Source organism: Papio anubis, chromosome 12 (assembly GCF_008728515.1).
Source record: "Papio anubis isolate 15944 chromosome 12, Panubis1.0, whole genome shotgun sequence".
NCBI lineage: Eukaryota > Metazoa > Chordata > Mammalia > Primates > Cercopithecidae > Papio > Papio anubis.
The window spans coordinates 30,884,844-30,901,392 of NC_044987.1; the positions used below are offsets into that span (position 1 = coordinate 30,884,844).

The 16,549-nt window shown below is 34.1% G+C and overlaps 1 protein-coding gene across 4 annotated transcripts in view; it reads right to left on the reverse strand.

Moving 5' to 3' along the window:
* Positions 1–16,549, reverse strand: part of DYNC2H1 (dynein cytoplasmic 2 heavy chain 1) — a 354,596-nt gene that overhangs the window by 105,634 nt on the left and 232,413 nt on the right. For all 4 annotated transcript variants that reach the window (XM_031653015.1, XM_031653014.1, XM_031653012.1 and 1 more), the window contains one exon: positions 5,918–6,034. In XM_031653015.1, the coding sequence (XP_031508875.1) occupies positions 5,918–6,034 (117 nt within the window). The remainder of the gene's footprint in view (positions 1–5,917; positions 6,035–16,549) is intronic.

The window sequence follows — 16,549 nt, forward strand, 5'->3', positions numbered from 1 at the left end:
TGTTCCAAGGATCAGTTATAAAACTATTCAAACAAATAAACTCAGGAATAAAATGCCAGCCCTTTAAAAAAATTATAATCGAAAGGAAACGGCTTCTCACTAAAGCCTCCTATCTCCTTTATTTTGTCAGTGCAACCCCTGTTTTATCTAGCCCTTTTGCTCATAATTTGTTCAGATTCTTAAATTCTTAGAATCTACTGAAGTTGTTAATATTTTGAGCTTTTAAAAGTCAAATGCATGTACTGAGTTAGATTCTTTACACATATTGTTAACAGCATGAACATGTAAAATGTTAATATTTTAGTAAAACTGTACTATATATTTGGTTTTCTTTAGTCATTTCCTTTTCATCATTCTCCGTCAAGTATCTAGAATGGCCAGACATTTGCATATTTTTTATTAACAGCATTTTCTTGCTTGCCTTATGGAGCTTCAAGGTCCTCATATGGAAAAAAGACTCCTATTACATTGGGAAGTCATCATGCTATCTGTCATGAGTTTTTGTGAGTCCTTGGCTTCATGAAAATAAAATAATGTCTACTGTCAAAATAAGCCTAGCTGGTCTTTCCCTTTTATATACTAGGGTTTTTTTCCCCTTAAACATAAAGCAGCAGAGAATGCATGCTAAATCAGCTACAATAACATTTTGGGATGCCTTAAATTATTAGTCACAATTGGTAATGTAGACTTAATTTATGTTTTCCAATCCCTTTAATCACTAGAAACATTTCAGGATCTCCATATTCCAGTTTCAACATGATGGTAGCTTTTTCTAATGATCCCCAACAGGAAAACTCTAAAATTCTAGCTGTTAAAAGATACACAGATTAATTCCATATCTATCACTATTTCCTTTAAAGGAGCTCAAGTTTGGGAAAGAACAAACTCGGAAAATATTTTGTTTTGGAATAAGTGTGTGTCTTGTGGCAAGATTTTAAATTGAGTATTAATCAAAACCCCTAATAGCAATTTTGAAATTGCTAAATTCTAGAATCTTTAGAGCAGCTGGATAAACATTCTCTCTCAGTTGAAATAACACACTAGTAGATCTCCTCTCCAGCTCACTTATAAACATATCCTAAACTGATTTTCTCATAAACTCATAGTTCTAATTAAGAAAAAAAGCAGTGGAGAGACAAGAGAAGCTGAGTTTTGGAGAAAATTACTTCAAAACAATTAAAGTATTCTTGCACATTTACCTCTTGTGTTAAGAAAAACAGGTTGGAACAGTTTCTTGGAACTGTAGTATTACTAAGGCATCTCGTGCAAAATAACAGGATAAAAATCAAGCTAAACCTAGACCAGTTGTCAGTGTACTTAAATGAAATGCCTATCATATCATTATTTATTTATTTATTTATTTATTTAGAGACAGAGTCTTGCTCTGTCACCCAGGCTGGAGTGCAGTGGTGCAATCTTGGCTCACTGCAACCTCCGTCTCCCGGGTTCAGGTGATTCTCCTGCCTCAGCCTCCCAAGTAGCTGGGACTACAGGCGTGTACCACCATGCCTGGCTAATTTTTGTATTTTTAGTAGAGATGGAGGTTTCACCATGTTGGCCAGGTTGTTCTTGAACTCCTGACTTCAGGTGATCCTCCCACTTTGGCCTCCCAAAGTGCTGGGATTACAGGCGTGAGCCACTGCGCCTGGCCACCTATTAAATCATTTAAAGAGTAGATATACAAAGATCAAATTGGGAACAAGGATGTTTAGGAACTTTGTAGCACTCTATTTTGTCAACTAAGCCAAGTCAAAGAAAACAAAGGGACAGAAAGATGAAACGATTAATTGAATTGGTTTGAAATGTGACATTGAGAAGAGCTTAAAGGAATACCTGGGATTATATCAACATTTGTAAAAAGTGGGAAAAATATTTCATGTATCCTGATTGAGCCAATAATTAAAAACAAACACAGAAACCAAACAATCTTGTAAATGCTGGAACAATGGAATTCTATGTGGCCAGAAGCAAGGACAGAAAAGCACGGCAAGATTAAACTTCAGTGGTTTCACATTGAGAGAAATAGTTACATCAAGATTCCATCTCTAAAGAAAAAAAAAAAAAAATTAACATATTTAAGAAGCAAGAGCGTCTATATTTATTACTGATCCCTTGTTTAGCAAAAATTATTGTTTTTGTTTTCCTAAATGGTTTAAGAGCTTTAATTAATTTTTCAGCATCTTCAGCTACTTCCTCTACTGAATCTTTCTCATTAGCCTAAAACCAACCTAATACTTACTTTCCCTCTCTAAGAAAAAAACACACTGGGCCCTGTATTTCGCTATTGTCCTTTATAGCACATTTAAAAAAAGAATTGTCTAGACACATTGACTCTACTTCCTCATCTCGTGTTTCTAGTTGGCCTTTAAATCTAACTTCTAGTCTCCTTATCCCACCTAAACTTTTCTTGTCAGGGTCACCAGCGACAACTTTTATTCTGAAAATCCAATGGTTAAATCTGTCCTCATTTTGTTTAACCTCTCAGAAGCTATTTGGCCTAGTTAACAATTTCATTCCTAACTAAAGATTCCTCAAGGTTTCCATGATAACACAGTCTTCTGTTCTTTTTTGGCTTTTTTGTTTTTGTTTGTTTCCCTCACTGATACTCCAGCCACTCTTCTTCTGATAATAACTCCACATTTTGGCATTACTCAAGGGCATCAACTGCTCTTACCTGGACTACTGCAAGAGTCTCCTGAATGTTCTCCTTACTTTCTCACCATCTTCTACACAACAGCTTTCTTCAAAAACTTTTTGAAGAAAGTTCTACCTGTAACTCTACCTATAACTTTCATGGTTTTCCATTGGACTTGGAATAAAATTCCTTCCCCTGTCTTAGTCTGCTCTGGTTGGTATAACAAAACACCATAAACTAGGTAGCTTATAAACAACAGAAATGTATTTCTTACAGTTCTGGAGTCTGAGAAATCTGAGATCAAGACGTCACAGATTCTGTGTTTGGTGAGCACCTGCTTCCTGATTCAGAGATGACTGTCTTTTTGATGTGTCCTCACGTGCAGGAAGGGGTAAGGGATCTCTCTGGAACCTCTTTAATAAGGGCACTAATCCCATTTGTGAGGGCTCTATTCTTATGACCTAATCATACCTCCCAAAGGCCCCATCTACAAATACCATCACTTTGAGAGTTAAGACTTCAACATATGAATTTCAAGAGGCAAACAAACATTCAGATCATAGCACCCCCTTACCTCATCTACTCTATCCTTTAGTCTCTATACTCCAATCACACTGACATCCTTTCAGTTTTATTGAATGCGCCAAGCATTTTCTCTTCTCAGGGAATGTGTGTATGTTGTCACCTTGGCTTAAAGTAGTCTTCCCCTCCAACTCTGTCTGGCTAGCTTCTCATTGCTCATATCTTGGATTCAATTTCACTTCTCAAACAAGATACTCCCTAACTATCCAGGCCAAAATAGGTCTTCTCCCTTATTATAACAGCACTTGTCCTTTCCATCCACAGCATCTGCAATAATTTGTAATAATTTATTTACTTGCTTCATCTTTTAATATCTCTCTTATGAACTAACTGTAAACTCCACAAGGTAGGTACCATGACTGTTCTGTCCACAAGTTTCTCTATTTAGTCCCTGGCATAAAAATCACTGAAACACATTATGTACTCATTAAAATATTTGAATGAACAACTGACCAATAATATGATTATATAAATAAAAATAATTTGCTTGAAAAAGGGTAAAACGAATGGTCATGTATTATAAATGACCATTCATAATAAAAGTACCTTCAATAAATGTTAAATGAATAGTTAAAAGAGAGCGCTTACATATGCCAGACACTATTATAAAAGCTTTACATATATTAATGCATTTAATCCTCATGAGTAATAACACTGCTGGTGATGATAGTAAGTAATGATAGTAAGTACTATCACTATACCCATTTTACAGAAAAGTCAAGTAAGTTTCCTAAGTTATACAATTAGAAAGTTCTGGAGCTGAAATTTGAACCCCACCAGTCTGGTTCTAGAAGTTACATTTTTATCTCTGTTACATAAGTCACGAGAATTCAAAATACTTAACTGCACTATTAATTAGCATTCAAAAATCATAATTTTATTTTAGGGGAAATCATAATTTAAAATAAAGTTATGATTTTTGAATGCTAATTCAAAACCCAGATTCTAGCCTGTTTCCTTTGTATGTAGGAATCAGGTAATTAGGGGGTCCGTTGTGGCAGAAATCCAACATCAGAGAACTAGTAATGGGCTATATCTGCATTCTAAATGAGGGTTTGGGCTGGGCGTGGTGGTTCACGCCTGTAATCCCAGCACTATGGGAGGCTGAGGCAGGTGGACCACCTGAGGTCAGGAGTTTGAGACCGGCCTGGCTAATATGCTGAAAATGCATCTCTACTAAAAATATAAAAATTAGCTGGTTGCAGTAGCATGCGCCTGTAGTCCTAGCTACTTGGGTGGCTGAGGCAAGAGAATCGCTTGAACTGGGCAGGCGGAGGCTGCAGTGAGCAGAGACGGTGCCACTGCCTTCCAAACTTGGTGACAGAGTGAGACTCCATCTCAAAAAACAAAAAACAAAAAACAGAAAAAAAGAAAAGAAAAAGAAAAAAAAAGAAAATGAGGGTTTGGGGAATAGCAGAGAATACATTGAGTTTCTAATCTTGAGTTGGGTCATAGGAGGCAAATAATCTACATATAAGCCTTTGAAGTCATTCATATAGTCTTCTTTATGTAATAATCGAAAAAAGTTTTCTCAGAATGATGAAGAAGGTATGTATGTGTGCTGGCAGTGAGGGAGAGAGACTAGCAATAAAATCAGATGTGCCTGATGAAGAGAAGCAGGTAGTGCAAGGAAGTCTAAACGACACATCCAAGTAAATTTCGCACAGATGGAAGAGTCAACTGTGGAAACTTTAAGAAGTGCTAAAACTTCAAAGAATGTAGTTCAAAGAAAAGTGACTTAGTAGAAGACAGCACACTTAGCAATATGAGCTGTTCCTCGCACTTCATTAATGATCACTAAAGCTACAAAATCACATGACCGGATTTCTTATAAAAAACAGATAGGTAAGTTGTGCTTTAAGGTTAAATCGAATTTGGAATAAAAACAACATGGACAGTACAAATTTAGAAGTAGGCAGAGAAAAATTATAGGGGACTAAGGTGCCAAAACTATAGAGTGGACTCTAATCTTCCCCCAAACTCTGGAAATTGAGTCAAACAAGTTAACTATATTTCACGGAGAAGGAAACTTTCCAACGAATACCTGGATTATGTCTCCAAAATGTAAGATGAGATCTTTGCAATAATTAAGGTTACTTTTGCCATTGGTTTTCTGTTTAATAAGAGGTAAACTTAGTCAATTATGCAAATAATCCCATTTCCATATTATTACTAAGTAAAAACTGAAAATAATCATACATTATTCTCAGAATAAATAGCTATATTACATAATAATATATATAATATGAATACCTACATGGTTGTATATGTATATACATTTTAAGAACTGCACGAATTGGGAAAATCACTAGGAAATACAAAACTGCCAATGTCATTGAAAAAAAGTTGGAAACTGGGCTCAGAAACTGTTACAAGAAGCATAGTCCTAAGGGAAGAAAATTATCAAACATCGAGACAAGGAATGAACTGCTAAAGGGGAAAACTGAAATTATGTGAATTTGATTACTTATTTAAAGATAAGGAAAGATCGATTTCATAAAAGAGAGAGTAAAGAATACTAACTTTGATGTGCACTGGTATGGAGAAAGGAGGTCCTGGGCCATGACTTCACAGTTAGGAACCTGTGCAATGTGATTACTTGTATGACTCAGGCAGAAATGGGGAGCACATGGTTATGATGCTGGAAAAAATGACAGGGAGAAAAAAGCAAAAGAATCGGAAGAATATTCCACTACTAACCTGGTTTAGTTTCTTCCAGAGATTGAGGACAGGAGAAAGTTCATTAGACCAGATTTCTCTATCAAATTTGGAACCAGCTGTTATGGATCTGCCCAAAATCCTCAACTGTGAAATAACCTGAATGAAGAAAATAATAAGTATCAACAAATAAAAATAATTTCAGTCGAACAGGAAGAAAGAGCATAGGTACAAAAACAGACATATTTTGTTTTATAAAAATAGAGAGAAAAAATGTTGTCAACAGTTTATAATCATATTATCTTTCTTCAACTGGCTTAATATTTTACTGTTTAAGCAGTTAAAAAAAATAAAAGAACTTAAAGCTGGAGAAAAATGATTTTAAAATTACATACTGCAATGGCTTGTATTTGAAAGATGCTTCATTTGTTGTTGTTATTTGGATTTTTTTGAGACAGGGTCTCACTCAGTCACCGAGGACAGAGTGCAATGGTGCAATTCATAGCTCACTGCAGCTTCAAATCCCTGGGCTCCAGCAATCCTCCCATCTCAGCCTCCCTACTAGCTGGGATTACAGGTGTGTGCCACCATGCCTAGCTAATTTTATTTTTGGCAGAGACTATGTCTCAGTATGTTGTCCAGGCTAGTCTTGAACTCCTGGGTACAAGCGATCCTCCTACTTCGGCCTTCCAAAATGCTGGGATTATAGGCGTGAGCCACCAGTCCTGGCCTAAAGCTGCCTCTTTACCCAGAAAGCTCTAATTACCCATAATTAATAACCACTTGGTGTCTCTATTTGTTCATTTCTGAAATCTGGAATTGTTTTGATTTAAATTTCATAATGTCAAAATGCTGACAAAGATAGTTTCCTTAAAAATATGAAATGAATGGAAAAACAATAGCATAATAAACCCTATAAAATCGTAAAGCAATAATTACTGGTTGATAAATTATTTACAAATGTTTTAATGCTCTACATTAACTTTAAGTTGTACTATATACAAGGCTCCAGTGAAAAAACAATGGGTCAATCAAATCAAACAAGGTAAGGTAAATATTCCCTATTTAGGGCTTTCACTTCTATAATGTCCTTATTACCAGTTTCTTTATCATTATTCTCATCAAAATCAATTCACTCACTTTTTTTCTTTATTATTATTATTATTATTATACTTTAAGTTCTAGGGTACATGTGCATAACGTGCAGGTTTGTTACATATGTATACTTGTGCCATGTTGGTGTGCTGCACCCATCAACTCGTCAGCACCCATCAACTCGTCATTTACATCAGGTATAACTCCCAATGCAATCCCTCCCCCCTCCCCATGATAGGCCCCGATGTGTGATGTTCCCCTTCCCGAGTCCAAGTGATCTCATTGTTCAGTTCCCACCTATGACACTCACTTTTTTTCTAAAATAATACTTAATGATTCCCATTTTAAGAACATTAACGAACCCTATTAATCATTTGTTAATGATCCAGAATATTACCAACTATGCTAAATATTAGGTTACAGATATTGTGATATATGTGTGTTTACATATATAAAATCAATGATGTATATCTTGTTTTTCATATTATACCTAAATATTAAGATTGTTTTATCTCATTGTTTGTCTAAAACAAACAAAATAAATCCAAAAAACCAGATATGTCTTCCTAAGTCAGTATTTTAAACTTCAACATTTATAGCATGTTGACGACTTCTGTTTTCACTTTGGGAGAAATGTGATTTGTTTTTCCTTTTGTAACATATTGAACTATATTTCATATTTCGTTAGATTCTTACATTAGTAAAGTTCATAATAAAATCAGGGCCATAAATCCTTCGGAATGAATGTACAACTTAACTGTTAAACATCAATAATCATGCTGTTAAACTCAAGTTACTTCCAGAGTGTTTCACTGATTTTTAAAAACCTGTGATTCAGTGTTTGATTTTTTTTTTTTTTGGTTTTCTGATAAATTATTTTCATTTGCTCTAGCTGAACCGTAAAATAGCACCTAATTTATCAGCTTTGCTACACTACAAAACACAACTAGTTGGTAGTCAGAAGAAGTGCTATTTTAACTCAAGTTTTGCTATTACTTATTTGTGTTTTAAATTTGTCAAACATGACAGAAAACAAATAAGAATGCAAAGAGATGTCTAAAGGAAAAAGAGTGCAAATTTTTTTATGCATGATGTTAAGACCTGTTTTAAGAATAAAATGTACACCAACCAAAAAAAGATGTCTTCTGTCTAAGAAAAATAACGTGAGGATTTCTTTTTAAATAATACTATCATATTATAATTTTTAAATAACAGGTAGTAATAAGAAAGGGAGTTCAAATGTATAATAACATTTTTATTAACAAGGACAGGGCTATAACTTGTATCAATGAACTATCTGTTTTTACAAAATCTAACACATACACTTATCTTTTTTATAAAGCATAGATAATAAAATATCTATTTTTCATATTTTAAACCAGTTAAATATAATTTTTTCATAATACTACTTTAAAATGGTATCAAAAGGGATAAAATTTCATTCATTAACAACATATTTACATCAATTCTTCCACTTTCTACCCATAATTAACAGCATGAATTATGCCACTGGCATGCTTTGGGCGATCTGTAAGAATTGTAAAGGAGCCAGGCACAGTGGTTCACACCTGCAATGCTAGCAACTCAGGAGCCTGAGGTGGGGGGATCACTTGAGGCTAAGAGTTTGAGACTAACCTGGGCAACATATTGGGACCTCTTCTCTTAAAAAATTTTAAAAACACATTAGCCAGGTATGGTGGTATGCACCTGTAACTACTGAGGAGGAGCTAGAAAGACTGCTTGAGCCCAGGAATTCCAAGCTGCAGTGTGCTACCATCATGCCACTGTAACTCAAGTCTACATGACAAAGCAAGACCCCATCTCTAAAAAATAAAACATTCAGAAAATAATATTTCAAAATGAAGAAATTATAGGAAAACCACAGAAGATTTTGCCACTCCTACTTCACCTGTTGTCATTTCAAAGACCAGTGAGAGACATTTCAGGAACACCTACCTTTTCTGAGCAATTGGTATGTTTTGTTGTAAGACACTAAATTTTATATATAATTGTATTTTCCGTTGGATATCATGAAGCACCCCAAATAATTTTTGATCAAACAATACCAACTTTATAGAAAGTACAACCTTTTTTGTTTGTTTTGTCTTGTTTGGCATAAACTGTTTCCTTAGTTTTATTTTATTTTCCCATGCTAATTTTCTCTTACACTAATTTCCTCAACTACTGATTTTATACTAGTAGATTATTTACGTTTTTGTTAGTCACTGCCAGTAATTCTTCTTTGGAATAAGAAGGAATATAAACACTAATTCTCATTTTATAGATGTCAAAGAAATTAAATAATTTACATTTTTGTTACAGGGAATACGCAGACTAGATTTCTGGAGAAAATTTTATGATAAAGCACATTTCAAAATTATGAATAAGCAAGAACATCAACAAAATGACTTAAAATTTATGACAGAATTGTCAAAGAAAATAATGAAAATCTTAAAGGCTAAAGCCAAAAAGGAGAAAAAATACAAAGACACAAAATAATAAATAAGATTTTTTAAACATGGAGAAGAAAATAAAAAGGCTTAATATATGCCTACTCAGCGTTATTACTATACGAAGAGCTAATAAAAGGAGACAGAGGCAATTTTTAAAAAGAAACGTTATGTGAATTTTCCAGAACTAGTGAAAGACAATACTTCTCATATTCAGAAAAGTCAAAGAATCCCAACCAGAATAAATGAAATCAGCTGGTACTGCCCAATGTAATTGCAGAACATTGAGAAAAAAAAAAAAAGATATTACAAGAAGCTAGAAAGAAATAATAGATTATTCCAAACAAATACTTCCCAACTGCAACAACAGAAGACAAAACATGTTGACAAAAAGACTGTCAACCTAGAATTGTTATAAATTTAGCAAAATTATTTTTTGAGAAAATATAAAATATGAGTATTTTGAGACAAAGCTGAGAGTGCAGCTTCACTATTTAAACCATGGACACTAGCTAGAAGGAAATCATCAAAAAAAAGAGAGTCTAATAAGTAAAAAGGAATAGTAAGCAAAGAAAATGTTTAAGAAATTTATAAATCTATTGAAGTATGATCCCAATATACAACAGAAATAAAACACTGAAAAATAATCATATTTAAGTTGGGATAAAGTGAGCAGAGTTAAAGCATTCTAAATCATCGTATTGTATGGAAGGATGGTACATTAAAATTTAGTATAACCATTGAGGGAAAAAATAAGTATAGAATAAATTTTCCAAAATAGAAAAAAAAAAACAGAATTTTTTTTAAAAAGGGAAAATGAATCTAAAAGAATGCAAACAAGGGTACAGTAGAAGGCCCTTGGTCACAAAAAACAGCAGGCCAAACAGGAGATTTTTTTTTTTTTTTTTTTTTTGAGACAGAGCCTGGCTGTGTCGCCAGGCTGGAATGCAGTGGTGCTATCTCAGCTCACCGCAACCTCCAACTCCCTGGTTCAAGCGATTCTCCTGCCTCAGCCTCCCGAGTAGCTGGGATTACAGTCACGCATCACCACGCTGCCAATTTTTGTATTTTTAGTAGAGACAGAGTTTCCCCATGTTGGCCAGGATGGTCTTGGTCTCCTGACCTCGCGATCTGCCAGCCTCGGCCTCCCAAAGTGCTGGGATTACAGGCGTGAGCCACCACACCTGGCCCAAAGAGGAGATTTTTAAAAAATGATATTAATGAATTCAAATAAATCAATAATTGCAGTAATTTATTACTTTAAAAAAATTGCTAAACATTACTTTAAAACAACTAAAAATATGTTTATATGTTAATGGTTAAACATTATGTATATATATTTAAAAGTGGGTACCTAAAACATAAGGACATTCGACGTTAAAAGGTAATAGATTTCAAAGTTAAAAGGTAACCCTTTTTTAGTAAACCTCAAGAAAATTTAAAGCAAAAAGTATTACAAGGGATAAAAGCATCACTATCTATTGACATAATTCTAAGTATCTTTGTGTATATATATATATATACACACACACACACACAGATAGATACTTTGTCATTAAAAGTAATGGCAAAAACCGCAATTACTTTTGCACAACCTAATACTTAAAAACACAGATGTTGTAGATGATAAAATTACCAGAAGATACAGAGAAATAGAAATCTAGCATTATGTAGGACACTTAACGTGGGTTTCTCAGCAATTGGTAGATCACATACGGAACACATATGGAAAATTTGAACACAATCAACAAGCATGACCAAAGGACATATAATACACCCAATATCTGGAGAACAAACAATCATTTTTTTTAAAAAAAACTTAAGTTTCGAATACATGTGCAGAACGTGCAGGTTTGTTACATAGGAAAATGTATGCCATGGTGGTTTGCTGCAGCTATCAACCCATTCATTACCTAGGTATTAAGCCCGGATGCATTAGCCATTTATCCTGATGCCCACACCCTGACAGGCCGTGTGTGTGTTGTTCCTCTCCCTGTGTCCATGTGTTCTCATTGATCAACTCCCACTTATGAAGGAGAACATATGGTATTTGGTTCTCTGTTCCTGTGTTAGTTTGCTGAGGATGATGACTTCTAGTTTCATCCATGTCCCTGCAAAGGACATGATCTCATTTCTTTTTATGGCTGTATAGTATTCCATGGTGTATATGTACCACATTTTCTTTATTCAGTCTATCATTGATGGGTATTGGGTTGATTCCATGTTTCCGCTATTGTGAACAGTGCTACAATAATTATCTGCATGCATGTATCTTTATAATGGAATGATTTATTATCCTTTGGGTATATACCCAGTAATGGGATTGCTGGGTCGAATGATATTTCTGGTCCTAGATCTTTAAGGAATCGCCACACTGTCTTCCACAATGGTAAAACTAATTTACATTTTCACCAACAGTGTAAAAGCAAGAACATTCTTTCAAGCACACAGAGAACATTTAAGAACATCAGCCACATATTAGACCATAAAGCTAGTCTTAGCAAATTTAAGAGTTGATATCACACAGATCATATCTGACAACAGTGTAATTGTTAGAAATTGGTAAAATGTTACCAAAATTACCCCCCTACACTTGGAAATACAAAACACATTTCTAAATAACTCAAGGTCAAGTAAGTAATTTTAATAAAATTTTAAAATACTGTGTTCATGAAAAAACCACATATCAAAGTTTATACAATAGTGAATGGGCAGTTAATGAGATTCTGGAGGAAAATTATAGTAGCAAATCTTATGTTAAAAAGAAGCAATGCTAAAAATTGAGTAAAATTTATAAATTACACAGTTAAGAATATAGATGAAAGTTATCTATAACAATAAGGGCAAACAAAATTTAAATAGAAAACAGATACAAAAGAGATCAGAGGTTTTAAAAAGCCAAAAGTTGGTTCACTGAAAACACTAATAAGAGACTTCTTACCAGATTGAATGGTAGATAGCTACTGGTAAAATTAAAAATGGAAAAATTTTATTTTAAAATTCAACTTTTAAAGGAAATTACAGATACAGAAAATACTAAAAGATGCCATGAGATTATTTTAAACTTTATACCATAAAAAGTTGCAAATTTGGCTAATAGAGAAATTCTTAGGAATATGCAAATTAATAAAACAATCTCAAGAATGGTGGAGTTTCTCTAAGTTGGGCTAGAGTTGGTCAAAAAATTAAATTAGAAGTTAAAAATACTATCTCAAAGTAAATCTCAGGCACTAATAGTTTATATGTAAGTTATATTAGCATTCTTTAAAACAAATACTTTTTGCACTTACTTTTTCAGAGACTAGAAATATGAGGCAACATTTTCCAAATAATGTTATAAAGGCTAGTAAAAATTTAATACCAAAGAAAATGTAAATTCAAAGACCAGTCTTACTCCTGAACACAGATTCAAGTAAATAAATAAACATCAAACAACATTTTAAAAAAGATATACAGGATGACACTGAATATATGGTTCAATCATAGAAACTATAATTCACATAAATTAAGGAGAAAAAAGTATATAATCTTCTCAATATTTAGAGGAAACACGGACAATAAAATTCATCAATATATTCTTAACAAATTACCTCTAGCAAACTTGGCAAAGATTTGGGAGATTGTTATAATAATAGCCTTCGATAAATGATGCATTCCTACAATCACATCCTTTGCAATGTAATGTTCTTCTCCTCCCATTTCAAGACATATCTACTTCTCCACCATCTTGAATCTGGGCTGGATTTGCTTTGATTAACAGAATACAGCAAAAGCAATGTGTAATTTACAAAGCCTAGACTTCAAAAGGACATGCAGTGTACTTTCTGGACTTGAAACCCTGATATACCATCCTAGCATACTGTAGACAAAAGGCCACATCAAGAACCAAGTCACCCTAGCTAATAGCCAGCACCGTCTACAAACATGAGTAAGACCATTTTGAACCTTCCAGCTAAACTTTCCAAATAAAGTCAACCTTACATGTAAGCTCAAGTGAAACTAAAAAGGAATAATCCAGCCAACCCACAGAATCATTTAAAAATCAGAAAACATTATTACTTCAAGTCACTAAGTTTTGAGATAGTTTGCTGTAGAGTGAAGACTAAGAGAAGCACTGGGAATATTAGAAAACATTTTAAATTTATGGACTAAATGTTTGTGTTCCCCCTAAAATCCATCTGTTGAAGCCCTAACTCCCATTATGGCTGTGTTTTGACAAGTGGCCTCTAAGGAGGTAATTCAGGTTAAATGAGGTCATAGGGGTTGGGGCCTGATCTGATAGGATTTGAGTCCCTGGAAGAAGAGACACTGGAGACCTTACTCACTCTCTCTCTGCACACATGTACAAATGAAAGGACGCATGAGGACCCAGAAAGAAGACAGCTGTCTACAAGCCTGGAAGAGCAGCCTCACCAGAAACTGAGTATGCTGTACCCTGATTTCAGACTTCTAGCCTCCAAAAGTGTGAGAAAATAAATTTCTGTTGTTTAAGCCACCCAATTTGTGGTATTTTGTTATAGCAGGCCAAGCCAACTAATACAACCTGATAAATGGTATCTATAAAATGAAGCAAATATCATAATAATAAAATGTTAAAAACCATTCCCTTTAAACTTATAGCAAGGTAAGGATGCCAACTCTCACTACGTTTATTCAACACTGCACATAAGGACCTACCTATCCCAAGAAGACAAATAAAGACAATTAAATGACTAAGAATTATAAAGGAAAAACACTAAATCAGTTTTCTCAGATAATATTATAATTTGCAGAAAAAAAAATTTAGAATACTTTTATGTTTACAATATGTATCTTCTGTTTTTGAAATGAATAGAAATTCATTAAACAATATTACATTTTTAAATTTCAGCCCAAATATTCTATTTTAATGATTTTGGGGCCTCAGAAACCCTTGATAGTTTCATGCTCCCTGTGCATGCTTGGCCACATACAATGATGATGTTTAACTGTGTTACCAAATACATCAGGATGTATCAAACCATATAAAATTTCCCTGCTTACATAAAAATGCATACCCCTCCCAAAAAACCATATACTAACATGAGACAGGAGAATATGCAGTGGTTTATCTTTCTAATGTTAACATATGCAGGATAAAGAGGGAGGCGGGAAAACTTTTCTTTGTATTTCTCATGTCTCTAAAATATATTTACGCCAGTCACACACAAGACCAAATTGTAATTTATGTTGGTGCTGTGTGAGATGAGATTTCACTCAAGATCAAAAGTGAAATGTACAGGCACTCTACCATGTTAAGAACTCATATCATCATTTTTCAAGATAATACGACATTAAAAGCCTGGAAATAAATCTCAGAAGATCCGCTAGTTAGTGCAATTTTAACGTAAGCAAATTGAGAATGAACCTGTTATCGAAGGATATTTATTATAAATTCATACTCACACAATGAATATATCAGTTTTCAAATACTGAGCTATATTATTTGGTGTACTAGGCAGAACACTTCATTATAAATCATATATATTCCTATTTTGTGTATAACTGGTTAATACTAAATAAGATCTGGTATTAATTACTAAATTATATGCAATGCTGTATCTGCTTTGAGATGATACTTTGTCACACTCTGAATAATTCGCAGCTCTAACAATCCTACTTACTGATAGTAAAAATATACTTACGTTATTTATCAAAATACAAATAAGACACATGGAACGTACAAATGCACTATATCATGTGTATACACAACCAAATACGTGTAAGACCTCATCTCTCCTAATACATTCATCTATTTATTAAAATAGTATCTATTATATACCACATTTGAAAACAGTTTTACAGTTAATTAAAAGACTAAACATATGACTGTCACATAATCTAGCCGTTCCACTACTGGGTATTTGGTCAAGGGAAATAAAAGAATATGTTCATATGAAGATATAAAATCAATGTTTAAATATTCATAGCAGCTTAATGTAGGAGCCTGCATTAATCCACTCTCATGCTGCTACAAAGAAATACCCCAGACTGGGTAATTTATAAAGGAAAGAGATATAATTGACTCACAGTTTTGCATGACTGAGGAGGCCTCAGGAAACTTACAATCATGGTGGAAGGGAAGCAAACATGTCCTTCACATGGAACAGGAGAGAGAAGTGTAGAGCAATGTGGGGGGAAAGCCCCTCATAAAACCATCAGATGTCATGAGAACTCACTCACGATCATGAGAACAGCCTGGGGGAAACTGCCTCCCATAATCTAATCACTCCCATGAGGTCCCTCCCTTCACACATGGGAGATATGGGAACTACAATTCAAGATGAGATTTGGATGAGGGCACAGCCAAACCATATCAGAGCCAAAAACAAACTAATATCTTCAATGACTGAATGAATAAACAAATTGTGGTATATTCATACAATGGAATACTATTTAGCAATAAACAGGAAGAGCTCCTAATATATATAATATAGATGAATCTTATGATAATCGTGCTGAGAAAGAAGCCATAAAGAAAATGGTAAACTGTATTGTTCTTTTATATAAAACTCTAGACAATGCAAACTAATCTATACTGATAAAAAAAGAAATCAGTGGTTGCCTGGGAATAGGGGAGAAGAAACAGGAGGGAGTGCTAACAGAAAACTTTTGGGGGTAATGGGGATGTTCATTATCTTGATGTAATGATAGCCTCAAACGTATATACATATTTCAAAAATTACCAAAAGAGACACTCTAAATATGTGCTGTTTACTGAATGCTAATTAACCTCAATAAAGCTGTAAAAAGTAAAAAAAGATAATTATTAAAACAATGTTAGGTAGTTTTCAGAATTATCAGGTAAGTTAAAAATTGGGCTAGGGCCAGTTAAGCACTGGTTATTCTGGTGGAAAAAGGAAAGGAAAACCTGATAGTGCCACTGAACATAGAAGCCATGGCTTTTCCATCACCTTTGCCTTCAGTTCTGGATGTTACCAGGAATTAGAACTTGCTAATTAGTGTTAAGTAACAAACATTTTCATCACCTCGAAAATTATCTCTTGGTACTTTACAATCCCTCCCCCGTCTAATCTTTCCTCGCCTATCACTAGGCAATCACTGACTTCCTTTTACTTGGTGTAGGTTAGTTCGCCACTGCCTTTCAAGA